Source organism: Ovis aries, chromosome 13, assembly GCF_016772045.2.
Source record: "Ovis aries strain OAR_USU_Benz2616 breed Rambouillet chromosome 13, ARS-UI_Ramb_v3.0, whole genome shotgun sequence".
NCBI lineage: Eukaryota > Metazoa > Chordata > Mammalia > Artiodactyla > Bovidae > Ovis > Ovis aries.
In genome coordinates, this window is record NC_056066.1 from 39,563,330 (window position 1) to 39,584,588 (window position 21,259).

Genomic DNA, 21,259 nt, shown 5'->3' on the forward strand with positions numbered 1-21,259 from the left:
GGGGCTGGTGCATGGGGATGACCCAGAGAGATGTTATGGGGAGGGAGGTGGGAGGGGGGTTCATGTTTGGGAACGCATGTAAGAATTAAAGATTTTAAAATTTAAAAAAGTAAAAAAATTAAAAAAAAAACCCACTCATGTTCTTTGCTTATATGCTGAAATCACAATGGTTACTATCTCAGGATGCATTTTTGCCTACAAAATGAGACGCCATCAGTTTGCGTTTTGCCACTGTTTTTTCACTTAAAATATTTGTGAACACTTTAAAAAAATTGTGTAAAATATGCTTAACATAAAAATCATCATTTACACCATCTTAGAGTGTGAACACTTTTATACCATATGCTTGTGTAACAAAGTTATTAATAATGATTGTGGAATATTCCATTCCATTATGTTACTATTCCATATCCCAAATCCTTGCTACTGGACATCTGGGTTACATCCGTTTGAAAGGGGTTTTCACATCATCTTTGATAGTTCTTAAATTCATAGATGTGTAACTATGATCACTGCCTACTTTTAAGGCTTTTGAAGTCAACTGTCATGCTGTCAGCGGGGGAGGTGGGTGTCCTGAAGACCCTGATGGAGCCTTGCTCTGTCATGTTCATGGGGGTGCCGCTCTCCAGAGAATGGATGTGGGCGGTGGGGAGGGGATTCCGTGCTGATGGATGCTAGTGGGCAGTGCTCCAGCAGAGACCTTGGAAAGCTTGTCCTCAAGCACCTGGGGCCCAAACTTGTGACATCATTTCCTCCTGAACTACAGGCAGGGTTGGCCAGCAAGCAGTCTGGACTCAGACAAGTTGATTCTAAGATCTGTAATCATGTAGGGGCTTGGATGGTTAAGGGAGGTCATAAGCCACGAACTAAAAGACAGTCTCTTTCAACAAATGGAGAGCAAAGGAGAGTCAGTCCATTTCTCTGCAGCTCCATCTACATACTGATAAGACCTCAGCATTTAATTTTTCTCTATTCTATACACTGCATGTACAAAAAACAATCTCAGGTTTATCTGAAATGTTTTTGTTTGTTCTCCTTAAAGTCCAAGCTTTTTCCTTTGTAGTTGCTTACGGGTCATGGGTCCTCATCAGCTCCTTGTGGAGCAGAGAGATGCCGGGTGACTGCGTGACGGATGGAGGTGTGAGCCCAGGTGACCTTTAGCTGTAAACACTCATCAAATTTCACAGCTTCCAAAATGTTAGCACTGCAGAGAGCCTGGGAGGATGCAGACGCTGTGTCTGGCCTTATTAGAGCCAGGCTTTTGAAATGATAATTAGCAACATCAACAGCACTTCATGTCCAGGAGCGGCAGGACCAGTGCACAGAGGAGCAGGTAGTCCAGAGCACATGGACAGAAAATCAACTGTTTCCTCTTCCTCACTAGAATCCGTGTTTTTTTTTTTTTTTTTCCTTATTAGGACTAGACCAGAATAGCTTGGTTTCCTTGTGTTGTCACATTAAAAAGCCAAAGAAACATGACTGTTACTTTTACTTTATCTTTTGGGGGGGAAAGGCACTAATATTGAAAGGGGGAGCGTTCTTTAATGTGTACATATGTTCATTATACTATTTACATCTTTGCCAGCTTCACAGCATTCAGAGCCTAGTTGCGAGGTGGTCTCTACTTTTCTTGCGTGTATGCTCAGTTGTGTCCAACTCTTCGAGACGCCAAGGACTGTAGCCCACCAGGCTCCTCTGACCATGGGATTCTCCAGGCAACAATGCTGGGGTGGGCTGCCATGCCCTCCTCCAGGGCATCTTCCTGACCCAGGGATCGAATCCACGTCTCATGTCTCTAGCATTGGCAGGTGGGTTCTTTACCACTAGCGCCATCTGGGAAGCCATACTTTTCCTAGGAACAGGTTAAGCAGAAACCCTGACTTGACAGCAGGGAGATAAATTGATACCAGAAATTAAGAGAAACATCCTGATAGGAAGTTGAGGGACAAGATAAGTTCTTATTTGCTAACTGACTGATACACGGGATCTCAAAGCTAAAGAACCCCCCAGCTTATTTCTGTTCTTTTAAAGAACACTGAAAACATCCTCACTGTAAAATAAGTGGATACCTTTTTAAATGTCAAGAACGGTCCCCCAGGGAGCTATTTCCATTGTACCTCATGTAATTAAAGTATATTAACTTAATGTGGTCCACTGGTGAAGGGAATGGCAAACCACTTCAGTATTCTTGCCTTGAGAACCCCATGAATAGTATGAAAAGGCAAAATGATAGGATACTGAAAGAGGAACTCCCCGGGTCGGTAGGTGCCTAATATGCTACTGGATATCAGTGGAGAAATAACTCCAGAAAGAATGAAGGGATGGACCCAAAGCAAAAGACTCATTGGAAAAGACCCTGATGCTGGGAGGGATTGGGGGCAGGAGGAGAAGGGGACGACAGAGGATGAGATGGCGGGATGGCATCACCAACTCTATGGATATGAGTTTGAGTGAGCTCCAGGAGTTGATGATGAACAGGGAGGCCTGGCGTGCTGTGATTCATGGGGTTGCAAAGAGTCAGACACGACTGAGCGACTGAACTGAACCGAACACTCAACAAACTAGCCACAATCACAAGACACCAATGTCGTCACTCAATAGGAAGGAGCATGGAATAACTCAACCTACACTGCAAAAGATGAGTCTGGAATCCAAGTGACTGCTCATTTCCTACTGGATGGTGGGAGGGATGGGGCAGTGAATCCCCGAGCCCCTTCAGGAAACACTCCCCACCCCCGCCCCCACCCCAGAATTCCCTTCCTCTGGAGAAAAAGCAGCGCAACGACAATTGGGAAACGACGTGGGTGGGGAAGGATAGTCTGAGGAATAACAAATGCATGTTTTTCTCTCTAAGGAGATGCCCAGTGATGCTTCTGAAGGGACTACAATAGGAACAGAAGCTGTTTTTATTTTTAAGTGAGTTTTAAAAAACTCAAGATTAAAGAAGCAGTTTATTGAAGACTTCCAAGCCCCTGTTATGCGCCCAGCATGACACTGGCCCCAGGCTGAGATGTTTTTGGAAGCCCTTGTTTTCCCAGATCAAACACGGGTCAGAGCTCATCTTCAGAATTGCTTCTAAAATCATTCAGAAGAGAGGTCCACTGAGATCTGACCTGCTTTGGAGAACGAGGCTCAGGGTCAGGGAACCCCTGATTACAGCACCCAGGTCTTAATCTAGCCCATGGGATCCAAACCACACTGCAGCTTGATGTGGACTGGCGCCTGCCCCTCAGCAGAACCAGAGGCTCTGCAGAAACATGACGAGAACCAGCGTCCACTGGCTGAAAGGTTCTTAACCAAGGGCAGAGATTAGAGGACTACTTCTTCATGTAGTAAACATGTAAGTTTACTCCTCAGGATAAAACTACCAAAGGCATAGACTGCCAGGTCCCTGCAGGGGTGTCACTCCTGCCACCTTATCTGGCACCCCTCCCCGCCAGCACACACAAAGACAGACAGGAACAAGGAGGTTTGATACACTTTCACTTACCACTGTCGGGAGTCCAGATTTTTTAGCTCTCTCAACAATTTTGAATTTTTCTTCAACAGATGGAAGTTCTTCCTATATAGAAGAAGGGTTAAGAGAAAAGTCATGTAATCACAGATCAATTTTGCCCTTCCCAATCAATGTATAAACCTACTGATTCAGTCACCCATCTATCCATCCACCCCTCCACGACCACTCCATTCACCAAAGATTTGCAGCTGAAACCTAGAGAAGGAACTTCATTCTGAAGATGTTCAAAGGCGTCACAATTGCACTTGCCTCCCGTGACTGTCTGGGGACGCTGGCTGGCTGTGGTCACTGAGTGTGTGCCTGATGTGTGTGCCTATCCGGCTATTACCACTCTTACCTCTGCCATGAGACTCTTCTCACGTCTGCAGCTCAAACCCACCCCATCTGCAGTCTCCTCCACTGCCCTTCACTTCCCGATGGACTGGCTGTCCTTCCTGAGGTCCCGAGTCACACTGTCTTTTATCAGGGTCATAACAAGTCTTCCTCCCTCACCAGAGCTAGGGAGAAACTGTGGCTTATTCGTCTCTGTAATCCACTGGCATCTTTCATGAAGGCAGAAGCAACAATGGGCAGAGTAGTAATTAAAACACACACACAGAGTAAATGCTTGATACCCCTTAAAATACACAACAGATGTTTGGAATTTAATCTGTGCATCAGTAGAGCACAATTAGTTTAATTTTTAGTTTTAATTTAGGGTCTTCCCTGGTAGCTCAGCGGGTAAAGAATGTGCCTGCAATGCAGGAGACACTGGTTCAATTCCTGGGTTGGGAATATCTGTTGGAGAAAGGATAGGCTAGCCACTGCAGTATTCTGGCCTGGAGAATTCCATGGACTGTATAGTACATGGGGTTGCAAAGCGTTGGACACGACTTTTTAGCAGCAGAAAATAAGCTACATGTGTGTGCTAAGTTGCTTCAGTCATATCTGACTCTTTGTAACCCTATGGCCTGTAACCCACCAGGCTCCTCTATCCAAGGGATTCTCCAAGCGAGAATACTGGAGTGGGTAGGTATGCCCTCCTCCAGCTATTAATACTGAAACAGAGAAAAATCTCCATTTTCTGTTCTCTTTTTCTCAAACCCTAAACTGAGAAGAACAGTCGCACACACACAAAACAACAAGACAACTGAAGGTCTAGAGAGGGTTGTTACCTTCTGTCCCAAGAATTCATTCCCAAGTCATCGAGCAGCAGCCTACAGAAGTAGAAGGCTCCCCGGGGCTCCACAGGGGACGGCGGCTCCTGGCTGGCGACCCTCATGGCCACATCCGAGTCGCACCTCTGGATATACTCGTCTTCCTGTGTGCTCTGGCGCAGCAGGACCTTGGTGATCTCCTTCTCCTGGTCCCAGTTCATGCCACAGGGGGGTGGGGAAGGTTCATTCAGACGGAGCTGGGACGGCAAAAGGCATTCGGGACTCGTGTGGCCAAGGTTTTCAAGTAATTTGTCGAGGACATCCTCTCCCTCCTCAGTCTGAGAAGGAGCCCTTTGAGGTCTAGGGGTTGGGGGTCGCCAGCCCGAGATGAGGAACGAGGGGCTTCTGCCCTTGGGGGCTAAGTGGCCTTCCAGGGGTCCGTAGAGCACCTTCCCATCCCACGAGTACTTCCCTGAGATGTCCCTCACGATCACTCTCACGTCTGAGGGGGCGCCCGCTGTCGACCCACTGGAAGGACCCGTCGCAGGCGTCTGCAGGTAGGAGATGAGGGTGCTGTCGTTGAACACAAACAGCTGCAGGCTGGGGCTCCTGAACACGTCTGGGGAGAGCTCTGTGGCGTCGGCGTGCGCATTGTCGTGGTGCTCACCCACCAGGCTGTGCAGCACAGCAGGGCCCCCGCAGAGCGGGAAGTGGCCCAGGTGGTTGACCAGGTGCGCCATCACCATGCGCGCGGTCAGCGGGATCAGCCCCAGGCTCCTTCTCCTCCTCTCTGCTGACAGTGAGATGGGGACACAGGGACACAGCAGAGAAAGAAAGTGAGAAGGGGCCACCACCAGACCGCGACCCATCCCCAGCAAGGAGGAAGCTACTTTTTTTTTTTAAGTCTGGGGATTATTTTTTTCCACCTGTTTTTCTTCTTTGGACATTCATTCTATTTGAATTTACAAGCACAATTTAAATAGATGGCTAAAAGAACCAATTTATAGGAAGGTCTCATTCTGAAAGGGACATTTAAAAATGTTCAGGTACAGCTATAAACCAGAGACAGACCCTTTAGCACTGACGGCTCTAAGAGCTCGGGGAGGTAGACATCTGCCCTTGGAGAGCAGGGCAGCTTGGAGGGCTGGGGACTAGGGCTGGGGGGGTGGCCTCGCTCCCTTTGTTGGGTAAATGGAGACACCGATAAGGGGATGAATCAAGCCTGGGATGGCCTACATATATTTGAAGCAATTTGCTTTAGGATTATTGTGACTATTTATGTTTTGTTGTTAGGGCATTTTAAATATTTAACAGAATCTGATATATTAATAATTCATAGAATTACTTAGAAAGCTTTCACTGAATTTGTAGTTGATTAAATGCCCAGGAGCAACTAATTTATAAAATGTTTAAGACTTCAGATGTATAGAAGGACTTTGACAATAGCAATCAAAGGGGCTGTGTGAAATGCTTGCGATATGATGGGGAAGCAGGCAAAATCCACAAGCAAGGGCTGAAACGATTACTGAAGCCTCAAAGCAGTTACAGAAATCTTAATCCACCACGTTTACAAAATAACTGTGCGTCAATCTAAGAACAGGTCAAAATGAAAACTTTTAATTAAAAAAAATCACTAGATACTTAAATAAACTAAGTTTTCTAATTTGGGCTTAAAGGCTTAATACATTCTTAAGAAATACTTGGTCTTTAAATTCACGACATGAAAAACCAATATTAAAAGTTATCACTAAGTATAAATATGCTTTCGTGTGCTAAACATCCTCCCTCTTAGACATTAGAAATCTAATTGACTTATTTACAAAACATCAATTTTATGATGTAAAAATCCTAGAAACAATCAAATCCTAGCATCTAGGAAATTGTGCATGATGACTGAAATAGTCCTAACTTCTTTAGAACTTCTTAATATTTTAGGGGGGGGTGGACAAGAAATCATCTGTATTCAACAATGCAAAATAAAATTTCATTTAAAACCCCAGGTTTCTTAGAAGCAGAGGAGGTCATCTGCATGTGTCTCTGAGATGAAATGTTTCTTCTGGACCCTCTGACCTGTGGATAATTTCCATACAGCTGAGAAATTTAAAACACCTCGACTCATTCCCTTAGAATCACAGTGATGAATGCCTATGCTTTTGTGTACATATTAACTTTTTCAAAAGTTACAGATGCTTTTTATTCATGCTTATCATCCCATATGAATACACACCCCATCAGAAATGTTAATGCCTCTACAGCAGAGCTGCACCCAGCTGGGGGCTCAGGAGTCCATAATGTAAGACATTGCATTCCGATGACACAGAAGCACAGGCTTCGACACTAACAAGAAAAGTCTGACTGGAACCAGGCCCACTGCAGAAAACAACTGGAAAAGCAACCCTCTCTACTTTTACTTTCGTAGGTCGTACTTATAATCTGAGATAAATACGGATCTGTATTTTAATGAACATGCTTGAATTCTGCAAGGGGAAATTAACCTAGAGTAACATTACTCGTCATAAACAATGACTCACCCCAAATATCTTTGGTACCGAAAAGTAAGGAAAGAGAATATTTGTGGAATAAGAACTGTTTCTCCCTGGCAGACTTCACCTGCATCAACTGCCCAGGGCTGCCCTGAAAAATCAAGAAGAAATCTAGACCCCATTAATGAAGAAACAAGCTTGTGACTTCTGCAGGCTATATAAAATCATATTCCATATATTTATTTCATTTTTCTAAATTCAGAGAGGAAATATAAAAGCAGTAATTTTAGATTGTCCTTTAACTTTCTTTCTTTCTTTTTTTTTAAAGCTCCTCCCTTCTCTTCTTTTTAAACAATTAGGTATTAAAGATGAGAAGAGTGAGCAGGTGTTGTACCACTGATGGCTCCTCTTTGAGCCGAGCCAACAGCCACTTTGGCTGTAAGGTGGCTGTATCTCTCACTTGTAACTCTGTTTGAAAGTAGTCATTACATCAAATGGTCTATGAAAGAATCATTTTAAAATGATAGACAAAAATATAACATTGCTTGTCAGAAACTATCTAACTGGAAACAGTTTGGTTATAAACGATGAATTAACGACACTGAATGCTTCTTCATCCATTTCCCTCACTCCGCCCTCACTCTTTTTTCTTGGAGGATGTTTTTACCTTCAAGGTTCGTTCTCAGCCCGAGGTTTTTAACTTGCAAGGTCCATAAAATTATCATGGATTATCTAATGCTCTATATCCACATTCTTTTTAACTTTTACTTTTTGAGACAACTGAAGAGTCACCTTTACTTGCAAGAAATAACACGGAGAAATTTCAAACATCCTTCACCCGAATGGTAAACATCTTGAGCGGCAACAGGACAATATCAGCACGGTCACCAAGACCGTGCATCACTGTTCGGGGTTTACTAGTTTCACAGGCACTCAAGTGTGTGTGTGTGTGCGTGTGTGTGCGTGTGTGTGCGTGTGTGTGTGTGTGATTCTAGGCAATGTTATCACACATACAGATAACTCTCCCCCACATTCTGACTATATTCCAAAGCGTAGAGATGGGCTCCCATCATTTTGGGGAGAAGCGTGGTGGAGGAGGACATGCACAGCCTACGTCCTGACCTACCCACATCTACGACAGGCCCTCTGCCGGGAGCAGAACCATCCTGCCTCCGTCTGTCTTGGTGACCCCCAGCTGGTCCCTCTCCACCAGCTCCTTGCAAAGGCTGCCCTTCCTCCCAAGTCTGACTTAGGCGCTTCTCCATGGGAAACCCGTACAGGGCTCCCAGGCCACACATGGTGAGTCCTTCTGCCTGATTCCTATCTCCCCATGAGATGAAAAACTCCTTGGGGACAGAAAGTGGACTGTGTGTGGGGATTTGTGCCTCCCACAGGTCCTCGAGCATATAAAACTCAACTCAGATGGGAGAAGAAAGGGAAGGACAGAGAAAGAGGAAACGAAGAAGGAAGGACTTGATATCACAGAGCACTGCAGAAACCCAGACTGTAACCACTAGCTTCTTAGAAAATAACACAGCGAGTACTCACAAACGGCTACCAATTTCCCTTCTGCTGCCCACAGCAATGAATAGCCTGAAGAGCCTTACCCTCTTCAACAGTGAGCAGGTTGCCCAGTTCTGCTGATGAATGAAATTGGACCGGCTCAGAATTCTTCACGTTCGCCAGCGGCAGGAAGGGGTCGTAATCCGAGGAAGACAGGTCCGCCAGGGTCAAGGTGTAGCGGCTCTGCTGGTTGTACGTGCTTGAGCCACAAATGCAGCAGTGCAGAACCTGCGTGCACAGGAGGGAGTGTGTGCTGGGAATGCCACCCACCGCCTGCCCCCTGATGGGCTGTCAAATGACAGCAGCCCCTGGGAGGCAGGATTCCTGCTTGATAATTCCTGAGAACATCAAATCCTTTCTGTCCTAAAACACCTTCTTGCTATGAACATGCTTATCGCGCTCCTGTTGTATCGATGGCAAAAGGAAAGCAAAAGTCAGCAAGCGTGCTTTTTGGCACTCTATGTGGTGGTTGCACATGTCTGGTGCTGCTCCCGTCCATGGAGGCACGAGAGAGGTGACAACGAGGCACGCAATGGGCCATGGGTGCCCCACCACCCACAGTGGCAATCAGAATGAAAGCCATCAGCAGAAACAGCTGACCTAGTGCATAAACGTTCACGGATTTGAATCCATGTAACTCATGACACTAGGACTTGGAAGGGCCAATCTGATACGCTTTTTAAGAGGTATAACTGATGAGGTAAATCTAACACAAATTCTAAAAGTATCCTTACTTTCTCAAGATGAGTTTCCTGAAAGCTCACTGGTCGTTTACAAACTGCCAATGACCGAAGCTGACGCCGTGCCCACAACCGTCTTGAGGATGTCAATGTGTATAGGTGAGCTAATTGCTATATTAAAGTTTCCTTTCTGATCATAAATGTAAAAAACTGAGTTTTAAGAAGATGAAGGTGATGCTTTTAAAAACTAAGGAAAGATTGCTTTTAGATGATGAACTCTGAGGTTGGGCTGGATGTGTCTCGATTCAGTTCCTTCCAATTGTGTTGCCTCCTGGGGACTGGAGGAAGCTGGCGGTAACTGCAACTTTTGTCCATGGCTACAAAGGATCAAGACCAGCAGGGGACGCCCACCCAAATATGCCCTCTTCCTAGCCAAAGAACAGTACAGGAAAATGAGGGTAGCGCCTTCATTAATATAAAAAATTTGAGCTTCTGTCATCGAAAGAACTAATTTCTATTAGTCAGATGCCATAAATGTATGAAATACAAATGATTCATAAAACCACAACATGATATCACTGCCTACCTAGCAGAGACAAAGTGTCAGCCAGTGTGTGGAACAGCTGGAGTTCTCAGCACAGTCACCCTGGAAAATTACTGTGTGTTCACTCCTAACGCACAACACACGAGTTCCAGCAACTCCATCATTAGGTGTACATCCACCAGAAAGGCATACATATGCGAACCAGAAGGACACACTGGGCGATTCTGTAAAGTATAAAGTCCAACAGCCAAAAACAAGTGTCTGCTGTGACAAGACAGTGGTCACCTCCAGGTCTGTGCGGGGGCTACACGCACGGGGGCTCCTGGAATGCCAGGATGCTCTGTTTCTAGAGTTGGGAGCCCATTTCACAGGTGTGCCCACTTGGTGAAACTCCAAAATTCACTTAGAATTGATGGATGCAGTGTTTTGGATGCATAGGATACTTCAGTGGAAAAAGTTTCCTTAAGAAAAGAAAAAAGTAAAGGATTATCCAGTAAATTTATGTATCACATTAACTATAAAGTGATTTTTATGTTGGTGAAGCATTTTGAGAGAGACGTTTTAAGAAAAGGAATGCCAAACATGAATTTAAATGACTGCAGCTACTTTAGTGGCTTAAGCCAAGCCTCGTCTAGGTTTATAAGTCATAGTGATGACAGAAATATCCGCTTCATCTGAACATAGTTACTAAAATCCTTGACCATTCAAGAAACCATTTAAAAGTACAAAATACTTTTTTAGCAGAATTTCAACCATGGTTAAGCGGCTTTTTCGGTTTTAACTGAATGCATTTTAAAATAAGGCAACAAAGCAATCTGTTAATGACTTAAGAAATCTTCATTTTTTGACGTGGGCCATTTTTTTAAAAAGTCTTTATTGAATTTGTTATATTGCTATAAAATTTGTTATATTTGTTTTATGGGTTTGTTTGTTTCTTTGGCGCCTAAGGCAGGAGGCATCTTAGCTCCCCAGAATAGGGATTGAACCTGCACCCCCTACATTGAGAGACAAAGTCTTAACCACTGGACTGCCAGGGAAATGCCTAGAAATTTTTTTTTAATTTTTATTTTTACTTTACTTTACTTTACAATGCTGCATTGGTTTTTGCCATACATTGACATGAATCCACCATGGGTGTACATGAGTTCCCAATCCTGAACCCCCCTCCCAGCTCCCACCCCATATCATCTCTCTGGATCATCCCTGTGCACCAGCCCCAAGCATCTTTTTAAAAATTATTTTTAAGTTTAATTACTACAAAAATAAGCAAGGGAATTGCCCCTACCTCACAGTAATTATTCAATGGTTTGTGTGTGTGCATGCTAAGTCATTTCAGTCATGTCCAACTTTTTTTGACCCCATGGACTATGGCCCACCAGGCTCCTCTGTCGATGGGATTCTCCAGACAAAGAATACTGGAGTGGGTTGCCATACCCTCCTCCAGGGGATCTTCTTGACCCAGGGACTGAACCTGTATCTCTGAGGTCCCTTGCACTGGCAGCCAAGTTCTTTACCATTAGCACCACCTGGGGAGCCCTATGCAATGGACACACAAGCAAGGGATGGATATAATAGACAGACAGATAGATAAGGCTTCCGCAGGGAGGGCTGTGGGGCCTGTTTGGAAGGATGGTGCTAAGGGTCCAGAGTAAACACCACACCTAGTCAGTGGTAGGGGGTGAAATTCCAATGTCTTAGGTATTATAAAAATGATGATGCTGATTAATTTGATGTAATATACTGTATTGCCTTAATTTATTTCTGAAGATCTTTGAAAGCAAAGAGAAGATTGGGATTCTTGTACTTTTTCTTCCTCTGATAAAGAGATTTTGGCTAACTAAGGCTGTAGATATTCCTACAATAAAGATTCTTTTCAAAACGAAGCAGGTATGGACCATGTTCCATAAACACTGGGGGAGTCTGAGCAAACTGAGTTGTTTAATGCTGACAGTCAGGTAAAATGCCTGCACTGTGCCTGGGATAATCACTGTCTGTCTACTAAGATGTTTCAGTCGTGTCTGACTCTTTGCGACACTATGGACTGTAGCTCGCCAGGCTCCTCTGTCCATGTGATTCTCCAGGCAAGAATACTGGAGCGAGTAGCCATGCCCTCCTCCAGGGGATCTTCCCGATCCAGGGATCGAATCCAGGTCTCCTGCACTGCAGGCGGATTCTTTACTGTCTGAGCCACCAGGGAAGCCCAGGTAATCATGGCTTCTCTGTAATTATAATTATTCTGTGAACACTCCTGAAGTCATTCACTTCTTTTAAAATGTTGAAGCCCCATAAATCCTTGTCCAAAGGGCACAAATAAGTACAGGAATGCCTAAGAAGGGCCAACCATTAGAAAAGACCCTGATGCTGGGAAAGATTGAAGACAGGAGGAGAAGGGGACAACAGAGGAAGAGATGGTAGGATGGCATCACCAACTCGATGGACATGAGTTTGAGCAAACTCCAGGAGTTGGTGAAGGACAGGGAAGCCTGGCGTGTTGCAGTCAGTGGGGTCGCAAAGAGTCGGACATGACTGAGCAACTGAACAACAGCAACCTGTTTGGAGGACTGTCTGAGGCTCCAGTCCAGACCTTGTACCCCAAGGCCCAGGGTGGAGGGGGGACTCACCCTGTAGATGTAATCCAGCAAGGGGGCCCGGGCCGGAGGCTGCTCGTCCAGGGCCGCCGTGGACACGGGGTGGAGGAGGGTGCCCGCTGGCAGCGCCATGCACCAGTCCAGGAGGCAGAGCAACAGGGACACGAGGAACTGGAGGAGGAAGCAGACCAGAGCCTCAGCCTACAGCCTCGCAGACGCCACCACTGTGTGCTATTATAGGAAACAGAACCTTCCAGCACCACAGCCATGCTTCAGGGACACAGGGGTGAAGGAGGCTTTCACAGAGAGAGGCCAGGGCCAGTCCGAACAGGGGAGGTTATAAAGCCCTGCGTCTGCCACCTGAGTCATGTCTTTAAAAAAACAAATCCTGGGGAGAACCTAGCAGATGGTCCACTTACCTTCTTGTCTGTCTCCACCGAGGAGTACTCTGCACTTGGCAACAGAAAAGCGATTGTGGCCACGAGGATCTGTAGAGAAGACAAATTCCTGATCAGACAGACCACGGTACCGTCCTGGGAGCCCCAAGGCAAGAGGTCCAGGATGGCCTTGCCACCACACCCAGCCAGGGGGCCAGCTCCTGGAGGAAGGTGACACAGGCCAGGAGTCACCTTGGTGATCTGCACAGCCTGAAGACCAGAGAGGGTGATGGCCACAATTGTCTCCCCACTCTGCTGGCGGGGAGATCGGGGCCCAGAGGAAGGGGTGGTTTTGTCTGTGGTCACACCATTTCCAGCATCAGCCTCCACCCTTCTGGTGATGAAAGCAATGAATACTTCCAAAGGTAATTACGAACATGCACCCATTTACTTTTCTTATAACACACCCCAGGTCTCCCCTGACCTGGGGTGCCGGGGTAAGTGAGTCAGTCGTTCAGTTGTGTCCAACTCTTTGTGATCCTATGGACTGTACAGTCTATGGGATTCTCCAGGCCAGAATACTGGAGTGGGTAGCCTTTCCCTTCTCCAGGGGATCTTCCCAACCCAGGGATCGAACCCAGGTCTTTCGCCTTACAGGCACATTCTTTATCAGCTGAGCCACGGTAGTAGCATCTATTTCATTCTCAAAGGCATCCCCATTTAGGTGATAAATTACACGGTTGTTCTAAAGCCCAACTTTACATATGGCAGCATCTCACATTCCTAAAATCCAAAGCTCTGTTTCACTCTGGGTCCCCTGAGGTTGAAGATCACCTGTGATTTCTGACATATCTGAGAGAACAAAGTGACCTCATGGGTGACATTTGTTCAGGGTTAAGAAAAAGTAAATCACTTTACTTCCTCTCTCCACTGGGTGTGTATGGAACAAGGGCTTCTTTAAAGAAGGGATGAGCCTTAGCACCCAGCTCCTTCAGGGTGAGGGTACCTACTTCCTGCAAGATAGTACCCTCTCATGCCACCGACCTCCAGGGTGTCATTGTTGAAGGCATTCTTCCTGTTCCTTCTACCCCTCTCCTCCACCAATGACCCACTCCCCCCACCCCACCCCAAGGGTATGACAGTGGTAAGCTCATTACAGCTGGGCAATCATGCTGGTGGCAGAACGCACAGCCCAGGCCTTCACTCTGGGAAAGTCCCCCTCCCCCAGCCCCCGCACACAGGGCATCACGACCAGCTGCCTACTCCTTGTTGGCACCATCCAAATTACTCTGGATGAATGAAGCCCAGTCGACAAAAGGTCTCTTTGTTGTGGTCGTGTCTGCCTTTCAAACTCCCAAAGTGTGAGCCTGCCCTGGAACACTGGTGGCTTCTTACTCGGTGCCTGAAATCGCAGCTGAGAAGGGCCAGCGTAATTTACTCTGAAAATGGGTGGCTCACATGGCAGTTTAACAGTCGGTGCTCCAACAATTATTGGAGAATCTAGAATTCATTAAATATCAAATGTAATAAAAAGAGGAAACGCTGCTGTTTGAGCATTATGGTGGAAGAAAAGACTTACTTCTGCAATTTTCCGAGGCAGGGAGGTTTCAAACATCTGAAGCTTTTCCCAGTAGGAGACTAGCAGCTGAAGCACGTCACAGGCTACCTGGGCCACGGTTTTGTTAGGAAACTAGAAAAGGAAACAAAACCCCACACTAAATAACCTCACTTCACATGGTGCGGCATTCCTAAAGGAGGACACGACAAGGATTTCTTTTCAGTTCCCTCTGAGGGCCCATGTCCTTGTTCTGCATTAAATATCTGAAAAGTGCATCTTATCACCAGTTTGTACATGGTCACCACCCTGTTAACTGCCTTCTATCTACACAGAGTTGTGTTAATCTGCATAACACTCTGCAGAAACGTTTAATCATTTGGAAATTACAACCATAAATTCAACTGTCTTATCCAGATCACACAAACGAGTTTTGACAACTGGAAGAAATTGAAATGTAGTACGTTATTGAGTAGCCCCGGTGTGCTGAACCTCTTACAAGAATTTTTCTCATTTTCACCTTGATAACTCTTCATTAACAACTCTATAAGGTGGATGTTATCTTCATTTTACACTTGGAGAAACAAGGATTGATCAAAAGACTTTCCATCCTGTGAAATTAAGCTTAACCCGCACAGATAGCATTCTAAGAAATGTGAAAAATGTGGAACTAGGAGGACGGAATTCAAAGTTATGGCAAATTCAATTATTGAGTCTGTTTTCTGTGTCTGGCAGGTGTCCACAGTTCTCCGGGTATCTCAGTCTCTCAGGAGATGGCAGGGTGGAGGGGCAATTCCCGCAGTCCCATGGGCTGGGGGTGTGTGGGAAGTATGAGGACCCCTACTGCTCCTTCCCTGGTCAGACCCTGGGCCGCACTGTAGCCACACCCCATGAGCCAGGACAGAAGGTTCGTCACTAAATCTGTGTCCTGTCCAGGGAGATCTTTGGATTTGCCTCTCAGCTACTTCCATGCCAGGAGTGCCCAGCTGCACAAAGCAGACATCAGCCGACCAGAGGGCCACAGAAATAACCAGAGAAGTCAAGCACCTCAGTGACGAAGCACAGGATGAGAAGGGAAACGTGATTCGTTCAGCTTCCGCACAACAGGTACTGACTGCCCTCTCCTGACAGGCACAAGGAAACTTGGTGGAGAGCACCTGGCCCCAAGGGGCTCCATGGCCTCCTCTGGCCACCCAGGCCTCCCGCCAGCTGACCCTCAGGGCTCCTGTCCACTCCTCAGACACTCTGGCTTATTTCTGCCCCAGGGCCTTTGCACCTGCTCCTTGCTCTGTCCAGACACTGGGCCCCCAGGGCTGCATTCGGCAGGTGCTGCCATGGCTTGCAGGTCACAGCCAGAGATGTCATCTCCCCACAAGGCCACCAGGCCCACCCCCTCCAGCTCTTCTGCTTCCTCTTCCTCCCCCGGCAAAACTTCCATACGGCCTTAAGGGCTGAGAGCCAGTTCTTTCTGTGTGTTTGCTGGTCCTGTGTGTTTATCTCCCTGCATCCTGTTCTCCGTCATATTCCTAATGCCCCACGCAACTGAACATGGGGAGAGTGGGCCCCGGGGCGGCCCCGTTGCCTCCCACTAGGCAAGTCACACGGTGGAAACACGAGGCAGGCGTGGCTCTGTCATCTCAGCCAGAGACAGACAAGGTGACGACGGTGAAGTGAGGGACACAGCAGACAAGACGAGCTAAGAATGCAGAGAGATGTGAGAGAAGGGGGGTGGACAGCAGAGAGAAGCCGCTGAGGGGTGCTCTGCTGAGCTGAGCAGGGACAAGCGGGACAGTTTCCTTCCAGGTGGCAGGCCCAGGATGCCAGGCACTAAGGCTACAGGGGCCTTTGAGGGGGATGGTGTCACCAGCAGGCGGAGGGCGGTAGGACATGAGGATGAAATACATCCCTGACCCTCTCATCAGCACGTGATCACAGGTGCCAACCCTGGGCCCGTTTCCCCAAAGCTCAGGCGGCGGATGGCCAGAAGGCAGCCACCTCGGGGGAAGCAGCCATTGGCAGCCCCGCCCAGGACCCTCACACAATGTTCCACGTGGCTTTCAGAGAAAGAATTTTTGCATCAAAACCCTCTGTAACATAGGGGGAAATAGGGATGGTGCTAATTCAACCTACACCAGATTGACTATCTGAGACACTCGATGTCAAATACACACGATGAACTGGAAGTACCTTCAAAGTGACACCAATGACGTTGACGGCCTCTTGTAGCTGAGGGTGGCTCGTGCCCTGTGCCAGCTCCTCACAGATCCAGATCCCGAGGGAGCAGATGGCAATGCACCTTTTGGAGAAGACGGAAAAGGAAGAAATCCCTTGTGAAGAGATGCATTTTCTTGGTATTTGTCAATGACAAGATATTTTAAACCTTGTTTACAAAGTCAGAAAAGTTGTAGCTACATTAACAAAAGGTCTTCTTGAGAAAAAGAGATAAAGTACCCTCAACAGACTGGTTTTCTGGTTAGTAATTAAATACTTAATGAAATACATGGTATATTTTCTGTGAATTGTCACAGCACATGTACTACTTATTTTTGCTGAAACTAATTTTTGTATCACATTTTATTGTTTCAGGATATTTTTGAGGAAGAATCAAAAACATGAATCTTAGAAAACTGTTGGAAACTGAGTTTATAATTGCTTTCCATACAGTAAAATACACAACACCTACCACAAACAGGAGACAAATCCTGTATTTCATTGTAAAGAATATCTGAGTACAACTTTCAAAGTTAAGTTGCACTGTTACTTCTTTTAAACAATGTGTTAAGACACTATATTCTTTAAGTTGCATAGTCCTTTAAAAAATTACCTTTTTCAATTATAAACAAGATTGGGCAATAATTCTCTTTGGAATTGATACCGGCCACTCTCTTGGGTGCCCAGGAGGCCGACAACTCTTTCAGGGCTTCCTTGGTGGCTCAGAGGTTAAAGCATCTGCCTGTAATGTGGGAGACCTGGGTTTGATCCCTGGGTGGGGAAGATCCCCTGGAGAAGGAAATGGCAACCCACTCCAGTATTCTTGCCTGGAGAATCCCCTGGGCAGAGTTGGACACGAGCGACTTCACTTTCACTTTTACTATCTTTTACAATGATCGAAAAGTCATATTTCTCTTAGTGTTTCCTGAAGGCACATATATGAAATTTAAATGCTTGCACCAACCCTCCCTCTACCAACCTGCTCACTTTCTGAACAAAAAGGGGCTCCAAACCTCTATTTGGAACCAGAAGCTTGCTGTAATGTGTGTTTGCTGCTCTCTGTAGTAAAAGGCCACACCCAGTGCCAATCAAATCGGACACAGGGCCTGGCCCTGCATACTGAGTGCTCTTGTGTGCTCAAAATAATTCAGCAATTAAAATCCATCTATTCTGAGGTTTTAAAACCACTGCACTTCACTAGCTTCTCACCTCTTCTGATCAGAATGGACTCAGTGCTTCAGAACAAATGAATTAAAATGCCCCTTGACAAACATGTCACCTTCTACCACTGGGTAAAAGCTGTGCTTTCCCATTGGTTACAAAGTGCGTGCTGGGCCTTTCTTATTTCTCAGGTGCCAGCGTTAGACAGGAGCGCCACGCTTTCCTGACGGTCTAGAACTGTCTACATTTCTTTCTCCTCTTGCCTAATTCCTACACCTATTCTCAGTCTAGAAACTGTACTTTGCGTCTCACTCTGCAGCCTTCCCCAGGTAGTCTACATTCTACCCCAAGCCTCTTTACCTTCCCTCAGCCTAACTCAGACTCTGATTGTTCAACTCCCTACAACCTGTACAACTTGGAATCATGCCCCACATCATATTTCTACCATTTTAAGAGCTGTTCTTCCTCTGCATGCATGTATGTACATATATATATGTGTGTGTGTGTGTGTATTCTTTTTTTTTTTTATGACCCATTAACCTACTTGTTGAATGTAATTTGATAAGAGCAGAGCTCTCTCATTTCTAGGAACATCTTCATTTCTCTGTAACTATTAGCCTTGCACCATGGAGAACACAGTGACCCGTAAAATGGTTTTATAACCTAAGCGACACTCACCTGCCTTGAGTTCTAAGCCACACTCATTTTAAACAGCTCTTTCTGATCTTTTCTTGCTTTGAGATCCATCATTTAACATCCTCATTTAGCATCTTCCTATTCTTTTACACTCGTAGTGACTCCGCATGTTCTCTGTATCCTGAGGATGTCCTTTGTGATTGTGAAGGTTTGTCTACCAAGACTTTTTTTTAAGCTAACGGCAGTACCATCTTACTCACAATCTGTATTCTAATACACTCTCTTAATACTGTTGCTGTCATGCCATCTCATCCCACTCCAACTTATATAATGAAACTCCTTACTATTTTTCTTAACTTTTCTGAATTACTATCACCCACAATTACAACTATATTCTCTCTTAATTCTCCTGTTTATTTGAAATCTTGCTCATATTTTTAGTTTGCTTCCTTCTCTACATTTATATGGCTCTAATTTCACTGCCTAACTCCTTTTACACACAACTAAGAAAGAGGAGATCCAACCAGTCCATTCTGAAGGAGATCAACCCTGGGATTTCCTTGGAAGGAATGATGCTGAAGCTGAAACTCCAGTACTTTGGCCACCTCATGCGAAGAGTTGACTCACTGGAAAAGACTCTCATGCTGGGGGTGGGGGGGGGGGGGTGGGGGCAGGAGAAGGGGACAACAGAGGATGAGATGGCTGGATGGCATCACCGACTCGATGGACGTGAGTCTGAGTGAACTCCAGGAGTTGGTGATGGACAGGGAGGCCTGGTGTGCTGCGATTCATGGGGTCGCAAAGAGTTGGACACGACTGAGCGACTGAACTGAACTGAACTGAACTGAAGAAAGACTGGAGGTGGCAAGAGTGAATATCGACATTTTAGGAATCAGTGAACTAAAATGGACTGGAATGGATGAATTTAACTCAGATGACCATTATATCTACTACTGTGGGCAAGAATCCCTTAGAAGAAATGGAGTAGCCATGCTGCTGCTGCTGCTAAGTTGCTTCAGTCGTGTCTGACTCTGTGCGACCCCATAGACGGCAGCCCACCAGGCTTCACTGTCCCTGGGGTTCTCCAGGCAAGAACACTGGAGTGGGTTGCCATTTCCTTCTCCAATGCATGAAAGTGAAAAGTGAAAGTGAAGTCGCTCAGTCGTGTCTGACTCTAGCGACCCCATGGAGTGCAGCCTACCAGGCTCTTCCACCCACGGGATTTTCCAGGCAAAAGTACTGGAGTGGGGTGCCAACAGTCAACAAAATGGTCTGAAAGGCAGTACTTGGATGCAATGTCAATAACGACAGAATGATCTCTGTTTGTTTCCAAGGTAAACCATTCAACATCACAGTAATCCAAATCTATGGCCCAACCAGTAATGCTGAAGAAGCTGAAGTTGAAAAGTTCTCTGAAGACCTACAAGATCTTCTAGAACTAACACTCCAAAAAGATGTCCTTTTCATTATAGGGGACTACAATGCAAAAGTAGTAAGTCAAGCGACACCTGGAGTAACAGGCAAATTTGGCCTTAGAGTACAAAATGAAGCAGGGCAAAGGCTAACAGGGTTTTGCCAAGAGAATGCACTGGTCATAGCAAACACCCTTTTCCAACAACACAAGAGAAGACTCTACACTTGGACATCACCAGATGGCCAACACCAAAATCAGATTGATCATATGCTTTGCAGCCAAAGATGGAGAAGCTCTATACAGTCAGCAAAAACAAGACTGGGAGCTAACTGTGGCTCAGATCATGAACTCCTTATTGCCAAATTCAGACTTAAATTGAAGAAAGCAGAGAAAACCATTAGACCATTCAAGTGTGACCTAAATCAAATCCCTTATGATTATACAGTGGAAGTGGGAAACAGATTCAAGGGATTAGATCTGATAGAGTGAATGAAGAACTCTGGACAGAGGTTCATGACACTGTACAGGAGGCAGTGATCAATACCATCCCCAAGAAAAACAAATGCAAAAAGGCAAAATGGTTGTCTGAGAAGGCCTTACAAATAGCTGAGGAAAGAAGAGAAGCAAAAGGCAAAGGAGAAAAGGAAAGATATACCCTTTTGAATGAAGAGTTCCAGAGAATAGCAAGGAGAAGTAAGAAAGCCTTCTTCAGTGATCAATAGAAAGAAACAGAGGAAAACAATAGAATGGGAAAGACTAGAGATCTCTTCAAGAAAATTAGAGATACCAAAGAAACATTTCATGCAAAGATGGGCTCAATAAAGGACAGAAATGATATGGGCCTAACAGAAGCAGAAGATATTAAGAAGAGGAGGCAAGAATACACAGAAGAACTAAACAAAAAAGATCTTCATGACCCAGATAACCATGATGGTGTGATCAGTCACCTAGAGCCAGACATCGTGGAATGTGAAATCAAGTGGGCCTTAGGAAGCATCACTACAAACAAAGCTAGTGGAGGTGATGGAATTCCAGTTGAGCTATTTCAAATCCTAAAAGCTGATGCTGTGAAAGTGCTGCACTCAATATGCCAGCAAATTTGAAAAACTCAGCAGTGGCCACAGGACTGGAAAAGGTCAGTTTTCATTTCAATCCCAAAGAAAAGCAATGCCAAAGGATGTTTAAACTACCGCACAATTGCACTCATCTCACATTCTAGAAAGCAATGCTCAAAATTCTCCAAGCCAGGCTTCAACAGTACAAGAACCGTGAACTTCCAGATGTTCAAGCTGGATTTAGAAAAGGCAGAGGAACCAGAGGTCAAATTGCCAACATCCGTCAGATCATCGAAAAAGCAGAAGAGTTCCAGAAAAACATCTACTGCTTTATTGACT

General features: G+C 45.7%; 1 protein-coding gene across 19 annotated transcripts in view; it reads right to left on the reverse strand.

Annotated features, from left to right (window-relative positions):
- Positions 1-21,259, reverse strand: part of RALGAPA2 (Ral GTPase activating protein catalytic subunit alpha 2) — a 290,584-nt gene that overhangs the window by 117,060 nt on the left and 152,265 nt on the right. For 12 of the 19 annotated variants that reach the window (XR_009596073.1, XR_006055582.2, XR_006055584.2 and 9 more), the window contains 7 exons: positions 16,631-16,739; positions 14,468-14,578; positions 12,931-12,999; positions 12,545-12,682; positions 8,744-8,927; positions 4,672-5,446; positions 3,491-3,562 (listed from right to left, as the gene is read on the reverse strand). Coding sequence is in view for 9 of the 19 variants with exons in the window: in XM_060397510.1 (XP_060253493.1) it covers positions 3,491-3,562; positions 4,672-5,446; positions 8,744-8,927; positions 12,545-12,682; positions 12,931-12,999; positions 14,468-14,578; positions 16,631-16,739 (1,458 nt within the window). In the remaining 10 variants the exon portion in view is untranslated. The remainder of the gene's footprint in view (positions 1-3,490; positions 3,563-4,671; positions 5,447-8,743; positions 8,928-12,544; positions 12,683-12,930; positions 13,000-14,467; positions 14,579-16,630; positions 16,740-21,259) is intronic. The other 7 variants (XR_009596074.1, XR_009596071.1, XM_060397513.1 and 4 more) reach the window with 1 other exon arrangement.